This window comes from Lissotriton vulgaris, chromosome 6 (assembly GCF_964263255.1).
Source record: "Lissotriton vulgaris chromosome 6, aLisVul1.2, whole genome shotgun sequence".
NCBI classification, from domain to species: Eukaryota; Metazoa; Chordata; class Amphibia; order Caudata; family Salamandridae; genus Lissotriton; species Lissotriton vulgaris.
Window position 1 is genome coordinate 1,689,375,203 of NC_141694.1, and position 22,411 is coordinate 1,689,397,613.

The following is a 22,411-nucleotide window of genomic DNA, read 5'->3' on the forward strand; positions in this document are numbered from 1 at the left end:
ATGTCAAAGTTCCTAAGTCATATAAACCTGTGCTACCCAAGAAAGATACCAGGCAGGCTAAAATACAATGGAAATCTGTCTCACTTGCCTCTTTTGCTATGGCATTTGCTCCTCCTGTGCCTTCAAGTGAATCAGACATGGGCGATGCTCTGGACAATTTCCCTGATTCTTTGACTAGGGGCTTTGACCCAGAAGCCCCCCTAAAAATGTCTTCAGCCACCCGCAAAAGGAACAATGCCCCTTGGTTTTTGCCTGATCTGAAACTTGAAAAATCTAAGTGTAAAAAACTAGAAAGGCAATGGTGTAAGACTAAATCCTTTTCAGTTAAAGAAGCACCAAACCTGCTGCTTAAAGGGTATCATCATAATATTAAAACAGTTTTGAGAATTGTTTTTTCAAAGGACATTGAGCAAACGGGAAATTCCCCAAAAGTGCTTTTTAAAATGCTTAATGACTTTTTCAAACCATGTGCATGTCCCGGGAATTATGCGACACACACTAGCCAATTTATTTGAAGAAAAAATTAATAAAATCTATGCAAACTTCCCTGCTTCCCTGAGCCAGTCAAATAACACTCCTGATTTTAATCTGCCTTCTCCTTAGATCACTTTTTATCTAGAGAGTTTTACACCATTTGCATTAGAGCAGGCCATGGGGCTGCTAGAATCAGCCAAATCAGGATCCCCACTGGAACCTTTGCCCACCCAGCAATATGGCAAGTATTTCCAGCTTAATCGTCCCTTTTATCATGTTCCTTTTTACCCTTTCCATGGACCTAGCTTCTGTTCCAATTGCATGGAAAACTGATCTAGTTGCCCCCATTTTAAAGAAACCAAACGTTGACCCAAGCATTCCAGGGTATTTTCGGCCCTCTCCTCCGCAAACGTCTGGAACGCATCAGAGACAAGCATCTCTCTGCCTTCTTGGAAAAATACAGGCTTCTCCATCCCTCCCAGTCTGGGTTTAGAGCATGACACAGCAGCGCTTGTTGCTGTCACTGACTCTTTTAGACTGTTCCTGGATACTGGCACTCCAGCAATGCTAGTACTTCTAGATTTGACTGTGGCCTTCTATACGGTCTCACATGTGATTCTCATTTGTAGGCTGTATGACATTAGGGTCTATGGTAAGGCCCTTAAATGGGTCATCGACTTCCTAAAAGATCGTATTCAATCCATCTCTTTTGAGGCCCTTCAAATCTCGCACCATGCCTGTTGACAAAGTGGTACCACAGGGTTCCACACTTAGCCCTTGTTATTCAACGTCTATGTTGCCCCCTTGCACGGATCATCAAGGCATGTTGCTTCGAGGCAATTTCATATGCAGATGATATACAATTGGTCATCTCTTTTGAGCAAGACCTAGAAGGGGTTAAATACTGCTTCTTTGACTATATGAAGAAATAGCTTTCTGCATACCAAGTAATTGTTTACAACTGAACAGAGAAAAAACAGAGATACTCCTATTTGGTAAAGCTCAGGAAGTTGGATGGGTGGCTCCCTGAATTGGGGCCAGTACCATTCCCAATATAGGTAGCAAAAAACTTGGGCGTAAAATTGGACCTCACCCTCTCCATGAAAGAGCACAGATCTACCATCTGTGAAAGCTGCTTCGCCATCATGCAAGTACTAAAAAAAGCTTTCCCTTGGCTTCCTCCAACAGAAAAACTGTAATGCAAGCCTTAATCAAAAGTCATTTAGACTAAGGCAATGCTTTACTGTTTGCTGCAAACAAAACGTTGCTGTCCAAATTACAAGTGATACAAAACTCGGCAGCCAGACTGATTTGGAATCTTACGCCTAGATCCTCTTCTGCCCTGATTCTAAGGTCTTTGCACTGTTTAGCCACCAGGAAAAGGTTAATTTTTAAGATATGCTGTCTTACAAACAAGCCACTAACTGAGAATTCTCCATCTTACCTGCAATGCAGCCTCATGTGTCATAATCCTACCAGACCTTTACGATCTAAAGATAAAGCATGTTTGCAAATTCTGCAGATCTGCACTGCCAGAAATGGCGGGAGGGCTTTCTCCTCTCTCACCCCATGCATTGGAACACACTGCTTCTTATATATCAGATGTCTGGAGTTGGCAATTTAAAATAAATGTTTATAATATAGCTTTTCAGGTCGAGTGGTTCAACTCAGTTGGTCCTGCTTGCCCATATTAGCCTAGCACCATGATATTCCTTCAGGAATGATTTGTTTATGTGATATATCAAATGTTGATAACATAACATAACATAGCTAGACCTGTGTAAAGTGTGCGCAGCTCTCCTGCTGGGAGTGCTGCTATTTGTGGATATGGTGTGTAGTCGGCTATGGCTGGCCATGTTGCCCCTTCACTGCTGAGGGGACCCAGTTTGACATTTACTAGTGAATGTGGTAGGGCACCATGGAACTAGTTTGTGTGTTCCTGAAATGTAAGTGTGATTTCAAAATCTTCATAAGCTCCGTCATTGTTAGGAATTACTGCTTCAGTGTATGAGTGAACCCTTGCATTGTTGGTGACTTCTGACAGAAATGTTACCCATGAATTTAATACCTCGTTTTTATACGCTTTGTGGGCCTCTACCACAACAGTAACATCCCTTCCCACAAGAGTGAGCCCATGGTTTTGTAGCATCTGTGTCTGCAGTTTAGCGGTATAACCTCTGGTACTGCATTAGCCATTTTAATTAATGGAATTCAGAGAAGATAACTATAGGGATTGATCTTTTGAAAGGTACCAGCTTGAATAACCTACAGACAGAAATAGGGGTTCCCTATTTTAGCTGAGTAGGATGTTTTCCATAACACCACAGACGTCTTCTCTAAAATGGTGACTGGGGCTTTTGGCACACTTAAAAAAACTACCCAGGAGACGCATTAAATAAATACCTGACCTATAACGTTTGTGGCGCCATGTTGTATGGTTCCTACTAATTCATTAAGACTATGCGTTTGAACCACATATGCGTCAAAACTATAGGAACTGAGTCCACGCATATCATCAGAATATGTTGACCTAGTAACTCAATCAATCAATCAATCAATGCATTTATATAGCGCACTACTCACCCGGAGGGTCTCAAGGCGCTGGGGGGAGGGGGTCTGCTACTGCTCGAACAGCCAGGTCTTGAGCTGCTTCCTGAAGGCGAGGTGGTCTTGGGTCAGGCGGAGGTGGGTCGGAAGGGAGTTCCAAGTCTTGGTGGCCAGGTAGGAGAAGGACCTTCCTCCTGTGGTGGCTCTTCGGATGCGGGGGACGGCGGCGAGGGCGTGGCTGGTCGATCGGAGCTGGCGTTTGGGAGCGTAGAAGTTGAGGCGGCTGTTGAGGTATCCTGGGCCTTGGTTGTGTAGGGCTTTGTGTGCGTGGGTGAGGAGCCGGAAGGTGATTCTCTTGTTGACCGGGAGCCAGTGCAGGTCTCTCAGGTGTCTGGAGATGTGGCTGCGGCGGGGGATGTCCAGGATGAGTTGTGCTGAGGTGTTCTGGATCCGCTGGAGTCTCTTCTGGAGTTTGGCGGTGGTTCCGGCGTAGAGGGAGTTGCCGTAGTCCAGACGGCTGGTGACGAGGGCCTGGGTGACCGTCTTCCTGGTCTCGGTGGGGATCCATCGGAAGATCTTACGTAGCATGCGCAGGATGTTGAAGCACGACGAGGAGACGGCGTTGACTTGTCTGGTCATGGAGAGGGAGGAGTCCAGGATGAAGCCCAGGTTGCGTGCGTGGTCTGTGGGTTTGGGTGCGCTGCCCAGGGCGGGGGGCCACCAGGAGTCGTCCCAGGCGGAGGGTGATGATCCCAGGATGAGGACTTCCGTCTTGTCCGAGTTCAGTTTCAGGCGACTGTTCATCATCCACTTGGCAACGTCTGTCATCCCTTCGTGTAGGTTGGCTCTGGCGGTGGCGGGGTCGTTGGTGAGGGAGAGGATCAGCTGGGTGTCGTCGGCGTAGGAGATGATGTTTAGGTTGTGCTGGCGTGTGATGGCTGAGAGAGGACTCATGTAGACGTTGAAGAGTGTTGGGCTGAGCGAGGAGCCTTGAGGAACGCCGCAGATGACTTCGGTGGCCTCCGATCTGAACGGGGGAGGCGGACTCTCTGTGTCCTTCCGGCGAGGAAGGAGATGATCCACTCCAGTGCCTTCTCCTGGATTCCGACGTTGCTGAGGCGCTGTACTAGGGTACGGTGGCAGACAGTGTCAAAGGCCGCTGAGAGGTCAAGGAGGATGAGGGCCGCTGTTTCTCCGTTGTCGAGCAGGGCTCGGATGTCGTCGGTGGCTGCGATCAGGGCGGTCTCAGTGCTGTGGTTGGCCCGGAAGCCAGACTGCGAGAGGTCGAGGGATCCGTTCGTCTCGAGGAAGGCGGCCTGCTGCTTGTTGACGGTCTTCTCGATGACTTTTGCCGGAAACGGGAGCAGCGAGATGGGGCGGTAGTTCTTGAGGTCGGTGGGGTCGGCTGATGGCTTCTTAAGTAGGGCGCTGAGTTCGGCGTGTTTCCAGCTCTCAATGAAGGTAGCGGTGTCAAAGGACGTGTTGATGATGTCCTGCAGGTGGGGTGCGATGACAGCGTTGGCCTTGTTGAAGACGTGGTGAGGGCAGGGGTCCGTCGGAGATCTGGAGTGGATGGAGTTCATCGTGTGGACGGTGTCTTCGGTGCTGATCGGGGTCCAGGCGCGGAGGGTGGTTGTGGGGGGCGATGGTTCGGTCATGGCGTGCGTCGGTTGAGTGCTGAAACTGTTGTGTATGTCCGCGATCTTGTTGTGGAAGTAGGAGGCGAGGGAGTTGCAGAGGTCTTGTGTAAGGGTGATGTCGTTGTTTCTGGCGTTCGGGTTGGAGAACTCTTTCACGATGTTGAAGAGTTCTTTCCTGTTGTGTGCGTTGTTGTCCAGTCGTTCCTTGAATGCGGTTCTCTTGGTGGCGTGGATCAGTTGGTGGTGTTTTCGGGTGGCGAGCTGGAGGGCAGTCATGTTGTCCGGAGTTGGGTCTCTGCGCCAGGTTTTCTCGAGTGCTCTGCAGTTCTTCTTGGAGCTCTTGAGTTCGTTGTTAAACCATGGTGCTTTCTTGCTGCCGGGTCTGCTCGGCGGGGTCTTCAGAGGGGCGAGGTCGTTTGCGCAGTCGCTGATCCATTTCGTGAGGTTTGTGGCCGCTTGGCTGGGGTTCGTTGTGCTGGTGGGAGGGTTCTTGCTCAGGGAAGTAGCGAGCTGGTCTGCAGTGATCTTGTTCCAGCTTCTGCGGGGAACCTGTTGCTGGTGATGGTGGGACGTGGTCCTTCTGAAGCTGAAGTGGACGCAGCTGTGGTCCGTCCAGTGGAGTCTCGTTGTGTGGCTGAAGGCGATGTCCTTGCTGGAAGAGAAGACCGGGTCGAGTGTGTGTCCGGCGTAGTGGGTGGGGGTGGTCACCAGTTGCTTGAGTCCGAGGTTGTCGAGGTTGTCCAGCAGGGTGGTGGTGTTACGGTCGTTGTTGTTCTCCAGGTGGAAGTTGAGGTCCCCGAGGAGGATGTAGTCGGCGGAGGGGAGGGCGTGCGGGCTGATGAAGTCGGCGATGTCTTCGCTGAATAGTGTGCGTGGTCCCGGGGGTATGTAAATGAGGGTGCCTCTGAGGGTAGTCTTGGGGTTGACGTGGATCTGGAAGTGCAGGTTTTCGGCGGGTGCGAGGGTGCCGTCGGTGTCGGTCGTGATGCGGATGGTGTTCCTGTGGATGATGGCGATGCCTCCTCCTGTCTGGTTGACTCGGTCCCTCCGGATGATCTTGTAGCCGTCCGGGATGGCGACGGCGATGTCGGGCGCTGAGGAGGCGTTCATCCAGGTTTCCGTGAGGAAGGCGACATCTGGGGATGTGTTGTCGAGCAGGTTCCAGAGCTCGACGGCCTGTCTGTGGACGGAGCGGGTGTTGAGCAGGATACACTTCAGGTGGTTGCTGCTAGAGTTCGGCTTGGTGGGTGCTGGTGTGGCGAGGGTCCGGTTGCAGGTGAACTTGCAGGAGTGACAGCTGAAGGGTCCGTGGGTGCGTCTCGGTGTGGCTCGGTAGCAGCCCGGGGTTCGGCCGGTGTTGAGTGCGTTGAGGTCGGTGGCGTTGTAGGTCCGTCGGGTCGGCTTTCATCGGTGAGGCCCAGGGGTCCTGGCACTGGGCGCGGTCCAGGCGCGGACGGGCACAGACGGGCTTGCCTTTGGCGCACCTTCGGCGCACAAACGGCCCGCCCGCTGCGCATGCACGCTGCGCGTGGGCCACTCTGCCATTTGTGGAGAGTGGGGGGGCGGAGCGAGGGAGGGGCAGCTGGGAGGCAGGGAGCGGGGCGGCGAATGGGGAGGGCTGCAGAGGGGAGGGGCGGGGAGGTGGCGGGAAGCGCTGCAGGGGCCGGGGGCGCCGAAAACACAGGGGTACAATATTACAATACTCCAAAACTACAATACTAAACAGAACGGGGATACAAAAAATAAACAGGGGGCTCACAGTACACCGGGGGATACAACAAACGGAGTCACAGGGGTACAACCTTACCAGGAGCAGAGAGCACAATGGAGAGACAAATGGAACGCAATAACAGCGCAGCGCAGGCGGGGTAAGAGCAGCAATCAGCGGGTCACAGCTGGCAGGGTCCCGGCTGCGGGCAGCGGCGGCACTAGAAGGAACAAGGGGCAGCCTGGTCGCACTCACGAGTGTGCGAGGTGCGTGGGGGTGACCGGCCCAGAGGGACGGAGGTCACTGCTCACCGCCTCGCCCACCTCGTCCTATAAGGTCCAGTGGGAGGGAGGGGCAGCTGGGAGGCGGGGAGCGGGGCGGCGAATGGGGAGGGCTGCAGAGGGGAGGGGAGGGGCGGGGAGCGGGGAGGTGGCGGGAAGCGCGGCAGGGGCCGGGGGCGCCGAAAACACAGGGGTACAATATTACAATACTCCAAAACTACAATACTAAACAGAACGGGGATACAAAGAATAAACAGGGGGCTCACAGTACACCGGGGGATACAACAAACGGAGTCACAGGGGTACAACCTTACCAGGAGCAGAGAGCACAATGGAGAGACAAATGGAACGCAATAACAGCGCGGCGCAGGCGGGGTAAGAGCAGCAATCAGCGGGTCACAGGGTCACAGCTGGCAGGGTCCCGGCTGCGGGCAGCGGCGGCACTAGAAGGAACAAGGGGCAGCCTGGTCGCACTCACGAGGAGTGTGCGAGGTGCGTGGGGGTGACCGGCCCATAGGGAGTAACTGGCTCGTTCACAGTTCGCCATCTGTACCCATAAACCTATGAGTGTACCTGATGGTATCTGCAACTTCAGAGCATGACAACCCTTTCCCCAAGGAAATTGAGGAAACAGATCTAGAGCCTTCGTTGTCTTCTCAGGCATTCCCAAAGGGAGACAATAAATGCACAAATTTGCATTTCAAACATTTATTGAAGCAATTGGATTCTAGTGCAAAATATGGTAGCTCCAATGATTAGTAGAAGGAAACAAAGCATTGTATTTAGCATTACAAGAATAGTGGAAAAAGATGAATAATTCAACAATTATAATTATTGCATTGATTATAGGAGTACATATAATTGTACTCCTACCTAGCACTACCTATTCTAGAGTGCATAGGATAAATGTGGTTCTTCGAGATACCTTGAAGTGGTCTAACTCCCCATTTACCTTTGTGTATGTGTCATCCGAAGTCAGTCAGTCTGGTGTAGAACAGGCCGCCGTCCCTCTCAGGATAGTGATGAAATTCATCTGGGCTAGAATTCAGGGATTGGGGCAACCACATAAATCAGTGGAAATGCTACTCTCCAGAACAAAGATTTGGGGCACTAAATATAATGAAAACTGGAGCCATTCGCACTGTGCCTGAGTTCAGATCCGGCTGTCTTTGTTTATTCTACCAATACAGAGCTGTCTCCCGAAAGACAATAATACACAAGGATAGTTTGCGCAGTGTACTTTGTCCTTGGACAAAACATACAATGGTATGTGTTAGACCTGGCACCTTGGCGTGAGTCTCCCTTCCACTTTTTGCTGATGTGCCTCCGATGTTTTGATGGTTTTCCGATACTCAGGGCACTGCGCCACGGCTGATCCGTGCCGCAGTGCAAGTGCTCCCTACTGTAAACTGTACATACGATTGGTATCCATGATTGGTGCATTGGATTTACTGTTAGTCCCTAGTAAAGCGCACGAGAGAGTGCCGGGGCTTGTAGATGCCAATACTGCTGGTGGGCCTGCAGCGCTGGTTGCGCCACCCACCGAAGCAGCCGTAAAGATGTGTCTGGGAACTGCGACCGCAGAACCCGCGTGCGGTCTCGTACTGTCACGCTAGCTGGGCAAGTGTCCCCACTTGCCAGCACCGACCCTTCCCTTGACTACATATTAGTCACCCCTATGGTAGGCCTGCGGGCAGGGTGCGTTGTAGGTGCAAGGTAGGACAAGCCCTGATGTGCGTGGCATGTCCTAGTAGTGACTTACAACGAAGACCGTATTTCACTACTGAAGGCTACCTGCTCCATTAGGCCAGACTGAGCTGCGAGGGTTATTACACCCTATAATCCCCGCAGGCTCAAGGAGCATGGTAGTGAGTCATGTTTAGTATGCCTGAACTCGGGATAATGAGATATTTCTTGTAGTCAAGTTTATTTCAGTATCCTGGGTTTGCAAATGCTACTTTTAGAAAGTTAGCATTTGCTTGCTTAACCATTTCAGCCGCCTCTGCTGGTGTGTATCTGACTGTCTGGGATGTGTGAGTGACAGGGCTGGAGGGATGACGGGTGGTGAATGCGCAGATTACACCTTAGTGGGAGGTAGGAGTGCCTCTTGACTCGAGCTGTCACTGTGCTCGACCTCCACAATGCTGGCTCCACCCTCCTGGGGAGCGGCGGATGACTCTGCCGGCACCTGGCCCAGGAAGGGCGAAGCCCCCATCAACAAGGTACTCTGGCCACTCCTGTCCGGACAATGCTGGCTCCACCTCCTGTGGGGCGTCTGATGCGCCTGCCCCTCACACTGAAAGCAGAAGCCGGAGTACACCCGCGGGGGTACTCCAGAACTGAGAGTGGCTATGCCAAGGCCCCCCTGGCCTGCGAGAACAAAAGAATTGGCCTATAAAAGACGGAGCCCTGCTCCTTGAAAATTAGATCCGGTTTGGGCCACAGAAGGACTCTGCCCTACGAGAAGGACCGTGAGAGACAAGGAAGGGTGCTGACTCTTGCCTGTGTCTGGTGCCTTGCTGCTGAAGGAGAGGAAGACAATAAGACTACGAAAAGACTGTTGTGCTACTTGTGCCAAACTCTGCAAAGAGATCTCCAAGGGCTTGCAACTGAACTTGCCCCCTGACCAGCGTCCCAGGACCAGTGGACGCTACCCCCTTGGAAAGCGACTGCGGGTGCTGACCATCGCCGCAGCACTGACGGAGGAATCTCCTCTAAGGCATCAACATCCTCCCGACCACCGTGACCGGGGCCCAAAGCAACAGCGGAAGCAAAGTGAGGACCAGCCGCCGCTGGCCCGAACACCGTGACCGCAACTGCACCGGGAGCCCGAGAGCAAAGCAAAGGAGGACCCGTCCGGTCCGAGCTATCGAGGTGACGGCATAGCGAGCCATCACTCACCTGCAAAGACGGACAGTTGCCCTACGAGAATCCGCAAGGTCGGTAAGCCTGCCCGACAGCCCAGCTGTGAGCCCACAGCTGCACCGACATTTGGCTGGGTACGTCCTGCACTTGGGGACCGTACTGCCACTTGTCACCACCGCACAGCCGCCGCCTCTAGGGACGGAGCGGACGACGAGGAAAGGACCCTGTCGCCACAGAACACCGCTGCCCCGGACGACCAGTGACCTGCTCGGCCGAAGAGCCGCACCGATCAGCGACCCCGGGAAGGCAACGCGACGTGGGACAGATCCCTTGGAAGCCGCCGGCTCCACAAGAACATTGAGTAACCCCGGCCTACGGGCCTCAAGAGAACTTCCATAAGAACTGTGGTAACCCGAATTAAGTAACCTGCAACCGTCTTCATAAAGTTATTGACTGTATTCATAAGCCTGCTTAAAATCTATATAAAGATATATATTTTTACAAGAATACAGTCTGGTCTCGTTGTGTGGTGGGTTGGTTGTAAAGGTGTACTGTTGCAAGTGTTTAACCCTATGTGCCCCAAAGATTAGCCTACGACTGCTTAAGCCACACTACCTAGAGGGTAAGCAGAGGTTGTCTGGAAGGTAACCCTCAGCCCTGACGAGGAAGAGAGAGTCCCTGCTTGTCGCTAGTGTTACACTGCGCCAACTAGAGCCTCCCCCTTCCTACATTGGACGCAGCGGTGAGGATCTCGAATTTACGCTTGCGATAGTTATACCTGAGCTTCTGACCACTACACAAGGATTACGGTCCAGTTACCTAGCCACAGACTTTGCTTTTTGAATTTGGCTGAAAGAAGATTCCGAGTGCAGAAGCCATGCCGGGCACAAAGAGCCTGGATGGAGCAGAGTCCACGACCTCCGAGGTGTTGGAGGTGGAGTGGGACGCCGCAAAGCTGGATAAATACACCAGAGTTGAACTGAAGTTTTTCTGTCGGAAACTCAAAGTTCCGCACGCTGGCTGCAAAAACAAGCCGGAGCTCTACAAGGCCCTGAAAGCCTGGGTGGAGTCCAGAAAGACCCCGGAGGAGCAAGACGTCCTCGCCGAGCAGAATGCAACGACGGAGCAGAATGCGCTTGGGGATCTGATCGATCTCGAGCGGCAAGACAGCGAACACAGCTTTGGAAAAGGCCTGTCGCCAGAGGAGCTGGCGGACAGGAAGGAAACCCGGAATCACGAAAGAAAATTGGCAGAATTGAAAATCCAGCTGGAGCTTGAAACGAAAAGAATGGCGCTGGAAGAGCGAAAGCACCAGATGGATTATGAGGTGAAAATGAGGGAGATAAGTCTCAAGGAAAGAGACTTGGATCGTCCTCCCTCTGGTGGCAGCACATCGCCAGTGCAGGTAGAGTCAAGAGTGCATATCCCGAAGGACATAGTCAAGGAGTTCTTTAAGGGGGATGACATAGGACAGTGGTTTAGGGCATACGAGGTAGCCATGTCCTCCCACCGGGTCCCTGACAAGGATTGGGGAGCGGGGTTGTGGGGAAGGTTCCTTAGCGAAGGGAGAGATACCTTGCTAGATTTGCCCGTTGAGAATCAGAGATCCTATGCCCACATGAAAGAAGCTTTATTAAACAGGTACGGGCTTACCCCTGAAATGTATAGACAGAAGTTTAGGGGATGTACTAAGCGGCCTGGGAATACGTATGTGGAGTATGTGACTTACTTTTGCAGAGCACTGGATGGTTGGGTGAAAGGTAACAAAGTGAATGATTTTCAAGGTCTCTTTGATTTAATTGCATGGGAGCACTTGTCTGATCACTGTTTTCCTGAGTTACGCCAACACCTGATCGATAGCAAGCTGTCCAACCCGAGGAAGCTTGCTGAGGAGGCGGACCGCTGGCTCAGCACCAGGGTCCACAAGGGTCCCGTGGGAGACTCCGCCAAGAGTGGGCAGGGTCCCCAGCAGAAGAGTGGGGGGGACAAAGGGGGAAAACAGAAAGGGTTCCAAAAAGGCCCCCAAAGTAGTTCCCAAGGGAATCCGCAGCAGGGTTCTCAGCCTCCCCCACCCCCGAAGCAGAATGGAGCCCCGACAGGTAAACCTGTTCCAAAGGGGCCCTTCAATTGTTTCAAATGTGGCGAGCCTGGGCACATATCCAGTGACCCCAAGTGTCGCCTATTTGGAAAACCTGCACCCACTGGTGCTCCGCCCCGACAAGTGACTAGCGTTCACCTGGGAGAAGAAATGATGGTCCCGGGGGGTGGAGATCCCGTTCACATGACCCTGGTCTCGCTAGGAGACAGTGAGATGATCCCAACGAACTACCTGCCCTCTAACACTAAGAAATATGGGCAGGTGGTGATCATCAATGGTAAGGAAGCTGAGGCTCTTAGAGACACAGGAGCCAGTGTGACTGCAGTGAGGCAGCACCTGGTGTCTCAAGAGCAGGTTGTACCCCATGCCTACTGTAGGGTTATCAACGCTGATAATTCAGAGAGTCAGTGTCCGATGGCTCAAGTTCCCTTCGAGTGGGGGGGGGTCTCTGGTACTCTGCAGGTCTGTGTGAGAAAAACCATGCCTGTTGACTGTTTGCTAGGGAACGACTTGGAGCACTCCCCTTGGGAAAAGGTGGAGAAGACGACTCACCTGCGGATGGTGGGTCTGCCTGACTGGGCGTGCGTGACCACCCGGTCGATGGCAGCCAGTAAAGGTGATCGAGAGGTCCTGGGGCCTGATGGAGAGGCCCAGGAACCGGCTTTAGGGAGAAGGCGCAGGGGGCGCGGGAAACCGGCCCCTGAAGTTCCTACGGTCCAGGAGGAGGCAGACCTTGAGGGGGATGCCCTGGAGCCTACAGGGGAACAGATCGCCGAACTGGGGGACCTGCCTGAGCTGACCCATTGGCAGCAAGAAGGAGGACCCTCCAGGGAGGAATTCTGCAGGGAGCAGAAAGAATGCCCTTCTCTCGTGGGTATGCGGCAGCAGGCTGCAGACCAGGCCAATGGTGTTCAGGCCAAAACACATTACGTGTACTGGGAGAACGACCTCCTGTATTCGGAGCCTAAGGCTGCTGAACCTGGGTCAGCCCGTGTGCTGGTGGTACCCCAGAAGTTCAGAGCCTTCCTACTGGGTCTGGCTCATGATGTGCCTTTAGCAGGACATTTAGGGATGGACAAGACCTATGACAGGCTTGTCACCCACTTCTACTGGCCCCAAATGCATAAAAGCTCAGACGCTTATTGCAGAACCTGTCCGACTTGCCAGGCAAGTGGGAAGACGGGAGGGAAGAACAAGGCTCCCCTCCAACCCTTCCCTGTGGTCGGTACGCCATTCCAGCGAGTGGGTATTGACATCGTTGGGCCTCTGGACCCCAAGACAGCCATGGGCAACAGGTTCATCCTGGTCTTGGTGGACCATGCCACCCGGTACCCTGAAGCCATCCCTCTGAGGACAGTGACGGCTCCCGTGGTGGGGCGTGCACTGATGGGAATTTTCTCACGAGTAGGATTCCCTCTAGAGGTGGTGAGCGACAGGGGGACCAATTTCATATCGAAATATATGAAGTCCCTTTGGCAGGAGTGTGGCGTAACGTACAAGTTCACCACACCCTACTATCCCCAAGGTAACGGGTTGGTTGAAAGATTCAACCGAACCCTCAAAGGCATGATAATGGGCCTGGAAGGTCCGATGAGGCGTAAGTGGGACGTCCTCTTGCCATGCCTGCTGTTTGCATATCGCGAGGTACCACAGAAGTCCCTAGGGTTCAGCCCCTTTGAACTGCTGTACGGTCACCCCGTGAGCGGACCCCTGAGTTTGGTAAAGGAAGGCTGGGAGCAATCTCCCAGGAAACCTCCCCAGAATGTATATAGCTACATGCTGGCCTTCAGAAACCAGACCAGGCGCTTCAGACAACTTGCCGAGGCAAATCTGGAAGCGAGCCAGGAAGAAATGAAGCGGTGGTACGATCAGAATGCCACTCTGGTCGAGCTTCAGCCTGGACAGGAGGTGTATGTCTTGGCCCCAGTGGAGCCCTGTGCCCTTCAAGATAAGTGGACAGGACCATTTGAGGTTGTGGAGCGCAAGAGCCCCGTGACATACTTGGTGGACATGAAGACGCCCAGGAACCCTTTGCGGGTCCTACATGTCAACCGCCTCAAGCCCCACTTGCGAAGGTCCGAAGTGGGCATGTTGTTGGCAACCGATGACGGAATGGAGGAGGAGTCGGAGCCTCTTCCTGACCTCTTGGTGGCCTGTGAGAAGGATGGGTCTGTGGATGGAGTTAACCTCTCACCCTCCCTGACCGCCGAACAACAGGAGGACTGCCGCCAGTTGCTGGGACAGTTTCCAGACCTGTTCTCCCTGGTTCCGAGTGTCACAGATTGGTGGGTCCATGATGTGGACACTGGAGACAGCTTACCGGTGAAGCACAAGGCTTACCGGGTAACTGACAGGGTCCGGGCCTGCATCAAGGAGGAGGTCTCCAAGATGCTTGCCCTCGGGGTGGTTGAGTCTTCCAGCAGTCCTTGGTCCAGCCCCGTGGTCTTGGTTCCGAAGGCTGCTGCGCCGGGAGCCACACCCGAACTCCGGTTCTGTGTGGACTACAGAGGACTCAATTAAGTCACGAGGACTGACGCGCACCCCATTCCCAGAGCCGACGAGCTCATTGATCGGCTAGGGGCTGCCCGGTTTCTCAGCACGTTTGATTTGACGTCTGGGTACTGGCAGATCGCCTTGACCGATGGGGCAAAGGAGAGGTCGGCATTCTCTACACCAGATGGGCATTTCCAGTTTCGGGTTATGCCATTTGGAATGAAGAATGCCCCTGCCACCTTTCAGAGATTGGTCAACCAGGTGTTGGCTGGACTGGACGAGTTCAGTGCCGCCTACCTGGATGACATCGCGGTGTTCAGCGGCACCTGGCCCGAACACCTGCGACACCTCTGGGAAGTGTTGATGGCCCTGCGCAGAGCAGGCCTCACAATCAAGGCAAGCAAGTGCCAGATTGGGCAGGGTTCAGTGGTGTACTTGGGACACCAAGTTGGGAGTGGCAAGGTAGCCCCCTTGCAGCCCAAAATCGAAACCATCCTGGCTTGGGAACCCCCCAAGACCCAGACTGCAGTGAGAGCCTTCCTGGGGCTCACTGGGTATTACAGGAGGTTTGTCAAGGGCTATGGCACGATCGTGGCCCCCTTGACAGAGCTGACTTCGAAAAAGCAGCCCAGGAATGTGATTTGGACTGACACCTGTCAGAAGGCTTTCGACACCCTGAAGACTGCCATGTGCACGGCGCCCGTGCTCCTGGCCCCAGATTTCTCCAAGGAGTTCATTGTGCAAACAGACGCTTCAGAGCATGGTGTAGGGGCTGTTCTTTCACAGATGACTGAGGAGGGCTTTGACCAACCCGTAGCCTTCATAAGTCGGAGGTTACTTCCACGGGAAAGCAGGTGGAGTGCAATAGAGCGTGAAGCATTTGCTGTGGTCTGGGCGCTGAAGAAGCTAAGACCCTACTTGTTTGGGTCTCACTTCCGAGTTCAGACGGACCACAGGCCCCTCAGATGGTTGATGCAAATGAGGGGTGAGAACCCGAAACTGTTGAGGTGGTCCATTTCTCTACAGAGTATGGACTTTACGGTGGAACACCGCCCTGGCACCGATCACGCCAACGCTGACGGTCTGTCCAGATTTTTCCGCCTTAGTGATGTGGAACTCCCTGGGGAAGGGTAGTTCCCCCCACATTTCAGCTGGAGGGGACACATGTTAGACCTGGCACCTTGGCGTGAGTCTCCCTTCCCCTTTTTGCTGATGTGCCTCCGATGTTTTGCTGGTTTTCCGATACTCAGGGCACTGCGCCACGGCTGATCCGTGCCGCAGTGCAAGTGCTCCCTACTGTAAACTGTACATACGATTGGTATCCATGATTGGTGCATTGGATTTACTGTTAGTTCCTAGTAAAGCGCACGAGAGAGTGCCGGGGCTTGTAGATGCCAATACTGCTGGTGGGCCTGCAGCGCTGGTTGCGCCACCCACCGAAGCAGCCGTAAAGATGTGTCTGGGAGCTGCGACCGCAGAACCCGCGTGCGGTCTCGTACTGTCACGCTAGCTGGGCAAGTGTCCCCACTTGCCAGCACCGACCCTTCCCTTGACTACATATTAGTCACCCCTATGGTAGGCCTGCGGGCAGGGTGCGTTGTAGGTGCAAGGTAGGACAAGCCCTGATGTGCGTGGCATGTCCTAGTAGTGACTTACAACGAAGACCGTATTTCACTACTGAAGGCTACCTGCTCCATTAGGCCAGACTGAGCTGCGAGGGTTATTACACCCTATAATCCCCGCAGGCTCAAGGAGCATGGTAGTGAGTCATGTTTAGTATGCCTGAACTCGGGATAATGAGATATTTCTTGTAGTCAAGTTTATTTCAGTATCCTGGGTTTGCAAATGCTACTTTTAGAAAGTTAGCATTTGCTTGCTTAACCATTTCAGCCGCCTCTGCTGGTGTGTATCTGACTGTCTGGGATGTGTGAGTGACAGGGCTGGAGGGATGACGGGTGGTGAATGCGCAGATTACACCTTAGTGGGAGGTAGGAGTGCCTCTTGACTCGAGCTGTCACTGTGCTCGACCTCCACAATGCTGGCTCCACCCTCCTGGGGAGCGGCGGATGACTCTGCCGGCACCTGGCCCAGGAAGGGCGAAGCCCCCATCAACAAGGTACTCTGGCCACTCCTGTCCGGACAATGCTGGCTCCACCTCCTGTGGGGCGTCTGATGCGCCTGCCCCTCACACTGAAAGCAGAAGCCGGAGTACACCCGCGGGGGTACTCCAGAACTGAGAGTGGCTATGCCAAGGCCCCCCTGGCCTGCGAGAACAAAAGAATTGGCCTATAAAAGACGGAGCCCTGCTCCTTGAAAATTAGATCCGGTTTGGGCCACAGAAGGACTCTGCCCTACGAGAAGGACCGTGAGAGACAAGGAAGGGTGCTGACTCTTGCCTGTGTCTGGTGCCTTGCTGCTGAAGGAGAGGAAGACAATAAGACTACGAAAAGACTGTTGTGCTACTTGTGCCAAACTCTGCAAAGAGATCTCCAAGGGCTTGCAACTGAACTTGCCCCCTGACCAGCGTCCCAGGACCAGTGGACGCTACCCCCTTGGAAAGCGACTGCGGGTGCTGACCATCGCCGCAGCACTGACGGAGGAATCTCCTCTAAGGCATCAACATCCTCCCGACCACCGTGACCGGGGCCCAAAGCAACAGCGGAAGCAAAGTGAGGACCAGCCGCCGCTGGCCCGAACACCGTGACCGCAACTGCACCGGGAGCCCGAGAGCAAAGCAAAGGAGGACCCGTCCGGTCCGAGCTATCGAGGTGACGGCATAGCGAGCCATCACTCACCTGCAAAGACGGACAGTTGCCCTACGAGAATCCGCAAGGTCGGTAAGCCTGCCCGACAGCCCAGCTGTGAGCCCACAGCTGCACCGACATTTGGCTGGGTACGTCCTGCACTTGGGGACCGTACTGCCACTTGTCACCACCGCACAGCCGCCGCCTCCAGGGACGGAGCGGACGACGAGGAAAGGACCCTGTCGCCACAGAACACCGCTGCCCCGGACGACCAGTGACCTGCTCGGCCGAAGAGCCGCAACGATCAGCGACCCCGGGAAGGCAACGCGACGTGGGACAGATCCCTTGGAAGCCGTCGGCTCCACAAGAACATTGAGTAACCCCGGCCTACGGGCCTCAAGAGAACTTCCATAAGAACTGTGGTAACCCGAATTAAGTAACCTGCAACCGTCTTCATAAAGTTATTGACTGTATTCATAAGCCTGCTTAAAATCTATATAAAGATATATATTTTTACAAGAATACAGTCTGGTCTCGTTGTGTGGTGGGTTGGTTGTAAAGGTGTACTGTTGCAAGTGTTTAACCCTATGTGCCCCAAAGATTAGCCTACGACTGCTTAAGCCACACTACCTAGAGGGTAAGCAGAGGTTGTCTGGAAGGTAACCCTCAGCCCTGACGAGGAAGAGAGAGTCCCTGCTTGTCGCTAGTGTTACACTGCGCCAACTAGAGCCTCCCCCTTCCTACAGTATGATAATGTGCCTATGAGGAGAAGTATTTGTAATCAAAACACTTTTGAAGTACACTATCGCATGCAAGCACGCAAGCAAAATGTGTTAAAAGTCATCTAAAAAGATGTCAACTTTAAACGTGAACCTGTAAAAATGAGAGTGTTTGGACACAGGCCCTATTAACTTCACAACATTTGGTTAAGGGAGGCATGTTGGACTTGAAGTCCATGAAGTGTTTATATTCCAACAGATATACTAGACTGCATTTGTGAGTTGATGTTCTTCAAATTACAATCAAATCCATACTAATTTATACACACCTTTTGTAGTAAGAAGCTTCCTGTAATGAGCTGCCATGTGATCCTGAATTAGGTACTGAGTTGACAACTTGCATGATGACCCTAGATAAAGGGCTGTGGGAATAACAGTGTTAGTCAACATCTATTCTAATGGAATAACAATATTTATATTTGAAAGTGCAGAACTGCATTTACTCTATTGCATAATTTAACAATCTCTTTGGCATTACAATTTATAATTTTATGGAACATTCAAATAAAAGGAAAACCTGGTAATTGCATGTTTTTAAAGACTAATTTGACTCTACTTTTCTATTACCATTAATTTGCGGCTTTAATGTCATTGAGTACCCTTTGCTAATTTACTGTTAGGAACACGCTGCTAGACTCTGTAATCAGGTATATTGAAAACTTCTGCAAGGTTGCTTTTCAACACTGCACTTGCCTTATAGCCTGATAGCTAAAAGAGCAAGTGAAGTAAAATGTTGTAAAACTGACTTCCAAGGATCGTTCATTTGCGTAACCTTAGTGAGAAAAAATTATTAGCCAAAAAGGCAACCACAATCATCGCCTTTTGTCACTACAGGAATAAGCAGCAATAATGCAGAAATTTAATAGCATTACAAAACATTAGGGGCTAGATGTAGGTAAAATAGATTTACCGATTTTTAATTACCGAATTTTACCGATTCGGTAATTAAAAATCGGTAAATCTAAGCTGTGGACATGCAGGTATTCCAGATGTGCTGGAATACCGAATCGGAAGTATTCGGTATTTACCGATTCGGTAAATACCGAATCGGTAATACCCATTCATTCCTATGGGCTTTGAAGCGGGCATAAAGCACCAGCGCTATCTTCTGGGGGAGTTCTCTCATTTGCATGGGGCGTGCCCGATGTAAATGAGGAAATCCCTTTGCCTCTGCGCCCACACCATATTACAGACATGAGCGCAGAGGCAAAGTAGCTCTCAGGAGCTACACTGTCAGTGCGCCCCTTGGGCCATATTACAGAAAGTGGCCTAGGGGCGCAATGAGCGTTTGCGCCCGCTTTATGTGCACCCGGGCACTTTGGTATTACAGAAGGGCCAGCAGATGCTTGTGCTGCCCCTTCTGTAATACTGATAGCGCTGCCACACATAAACGGCTAGTGCTATCTTCAGGGGTGTAACCTCATTTGCATAAGGGCGTGCCCCTTGCAAATGAGGTAATACCTTTGCCTGTGTTCCAGTGTTGTGTGACAGACACAGGTGCAGTCATGCCTAGTATTGTCTAATGAAATCTTTCAGTTTATGTTTTTTTCTCCCAAATTTCACTCCCTTTTCGCTCGATATTATGTAAATTGCCATAGAGGTTATGTAATAATGTAAATAGTCTCAAGACAAACATGACTTAATGGTTTTGTCCTGAAGATGATGCATGTATCTCTGAATTGCATCGAAACGTCGTCGACCTTAGAAGCACCATATGTTGTTATGAAATCACAAAAATGCCTTTAACAATGGTTTGCTTAAAATGAATCTTAGTCTGTCAAACTGAATAATAGTACAGACCGCCTTGTGCGCTTTTACATAAATTCCTGTCACTAGTTTTGTCTTGTCTCCTGTGGGTCACAGGTTGTGCCCACTTTTGTATAAGTGTTGAAATACTTGAACCATTACAAAATATTTAACTAATAAATTCCTGTCCGGCTGGACAGAGGTCATATACTATCCAGTATATGTCTATCATTTACATGATCCTAAATAACTAGGGTCCTCTGTCTTGTATAATAGATTACTGCCCAAGGACCCTAGTGGAATTCCTTTTGGGTTTTCCCTTGTCCTGTAAAAACAGACACAGGTGCAGAGGCAAAGAAGCTCTCTGGGGACGCACTCACAGTGCACCACCTAGAAAGGTGGAGCACTGTGAGTGCATCCTTAAGAGCAGCCCTCTGGAGGGGGGCAGGGGGATCCCATGGACGCAGCCCGGTGCATTCACTGGTGGCCCCGCCTACAAGGGGATCTCTAATTCTCTTTAAAAGTACAGGGGGGTTGCTGCCTGGACTGTGAAAACATGGAGCAGCTTTAAAGTAGCCACTTCATTTTTCACCTGAATGCGCTGTCCTGGGGGAAGCGCGAGTTCGCGGCTGCCCTAGGGACAATACATTCATCATAATAGGGCGCATTTTCATTGTTTGTGCTGGGAGCACCTTTTAAAAGGTGCACCCACTGCAATGAAGGAAAATGCACCGCATGTATTATGCGGCCCCATATGTTTCAACTGCCTATCATTTCTTTAAGGCTCAAAGTCCTCATACTTTGTTTCTCATTTGTGACTGTTTTTCTGCATTTTGATTATTATTGTCTGACAAATCGTTTGCTATTGATTAGGAGTTTTTCAGTGGCGGTTTTACCATGGGGGCGTTAGGGCGCCGCCCCCCCTGCTTTCTCGCCGTGCGAGAAGAAGGCAGAAACAAATGGTAGTTATTTATTTATAACTACCATTTGTTTCTGCCTGCCCTTCTCGCATGGCGAGAAAGCAGTCAGCACTGCAGAAGCAGAACTTCCTGATTACGAGTCGAGCCTCAGGGCAGGGGGAGTGGCTTGGGGGAGTGGCTTGCCCACTGTTGTGAATACGGACTGTTTGGACAGCCTGGGAGGCTGTCCAAACAGACAGTATTAGCAACAGTGGGCAAGCCGCTCCCCCAAGCCTCCTCCCACTCTCCGTTCTGCAGAATGCAGACTTGGAAGAATGACGAGTTTAGGGCAGCCGGCCGGACCAATCAGCGCCGGCTGCCATGGAGGGGAGGGTCAGGGAGGCTGCCTGCAGCCTTCCTGCTGACGAGCAGCACCCTGGGAATTCTTCGAAAGTAGGACGGCGGCAATCGGGAGTCTGTCTGCTGGGAACTTAAAGGCGGGAAGCAGGTAAGTTTGAAAATTCTATTATTTATAATTATCCCGCCTCCCCCCATCCCCTCTGCAGCGAGACCCCCCACTCTCTCGGGTGTGTCCAGACCTTCCATGAGGCAGGGGGTATCTGTTGTTCGGGCTTGACAATCAGGCCTAGCCTGCACTAAAACAGCATGCATCTGCGTCACGGGAGAGAGTCTAGCAGAACGGCGTGTCCTCGTTACTTCTAGATCCTCCTTCCTTGTAAGTTCCTTCCGGACATCTGTACCGCTCAGTTCCAGCCAGGCCTCCTTTAATATTTGGCTGCTTTAAAGATCCGATTCTGGGGCCGGCAAAGCGCCCTCGGAGTCTGAATAGAGGTCTGTGTCTCGAGGACTGTGATTTATTTCATTTTCTGACTTGTGTCTGGGTACAAAAAGAAAAATAAGAGATGCAAACATTCCCATAAAACATTTTTTTTTTAAATCTTTCTCCGTGTATTCCTGTCAGTACAGTTACCTGACTGAATGTTGATGTGTTCTGTCCCCCTGCATTTTCTTTCCACTTGTGATGTGGACATGTGCTTGCCAGAATTCTGAGTTTGAGGCCATAGAAAGCAGTTCAGGCCTTGGTGACTGAAATGGCTTGTGGAGAAGCAGCAGCTGGGTTAGATAACACCGCTCCCAATGTTGTTGGAGTAGAGCAAGCACATCATTGATGTCGATTGAATCCAGCGAAGAAGAGATGTATTGTGGCCAAATTTTGCACAGGGATCTCGGCAGGGACTGGTTCTGACTAAACCGACATCCGGTGCATTTAATCTTTAAAAAACAGGTTATCTTTGACGACTATTGTGCAGACTGACAAATGCTTAGTGAAAGTATTGGTTTTGGAGGCCGTCTGTAGCTCATCTCTCTCTCTCTCGTCGTTTTACTGTTTGTGTTAACATGTAGTTGTCACATCTTGTCTGCTGTGACCTCGCTACCCTTGGTGGCGTGAAATAAATTGTTATTGCTTTGATGAAAAACTTGAACTAGGAAAACAATCTAGCCGGCAGTGTTATAAAATGGTTTCTTAACAAAAATAATGAACGGCACAAAATAATGTTTCTATAAAGTGAAGTGAAATATGAAGATAAGAGTATTTTGATTTGTTCCTCCCTGTCTCCAATGCTGGGATGTACTTTTTGAAATAACCCCTTATGTATTATTCGCAGTACAAAAATCTTCTGATTGTGTAAACCACATTTCACTAGACTCCCTCTTTTGCACTTGAACCACCCTATGCAACCATTCTGTCTGATCACATCAGCACACACTGCCCATTCAGCATGGCAGCATGACTCCAATATGTGCACCTAAGCATAGGACTAACTGCCTCCAGCAAAGTGACGCACGCCTACACTGCCATAAAGTAAGTAAACATGTCTGAGTTGTGACTGGGTCACTTCTCTCACCCCAGTGTAATTTACAACTTCGTTTTTGAAGTCATCTCACACAGGTTATTGGATTTTTCCAATGTACAGTATATAGGCTCTACAGCCTGGTTGAAATGCAGCTTGTTTGCCAAAATATTTACAACATGACATGATTCCAAACCAGTACCACTACATCAAAGACAGGACTATTCTTGCCCCCCCCCACCCTCCTTTTGCAGTTCGGGCTT

At 51.5% G+C, this 22,411-nt stretch overlaps 1 protein-coding gene across 3 annotated transcripts in view; it reads right to left on the reverse strand.

Annotated features, from left to right (window-relative positions):
• LOC147709322 (spermatogenesis-associated protein 7 homolog) overlaps nucleotides 1-22,411 on the reverse strand; it is a 1,261,012-nt gene that overhangs the window by 766,430 nt on the left and 472,171 nt on the right. For all 3 annotated transcript variants that reach the window (XM_086925461.1, XM_086925463.1, XM_086925462.1), the window contains exon 3: nucleotides 17,899-17,991. In XM_086925461.1, the coding sequence (XP_086781587.1) occupies nucleotides 17,899-17,991 (93 nt within the window). The remainder of the gene's footprint in view (nucleotides 1-17,898; nucleotides 17,992-22,411) is intronic.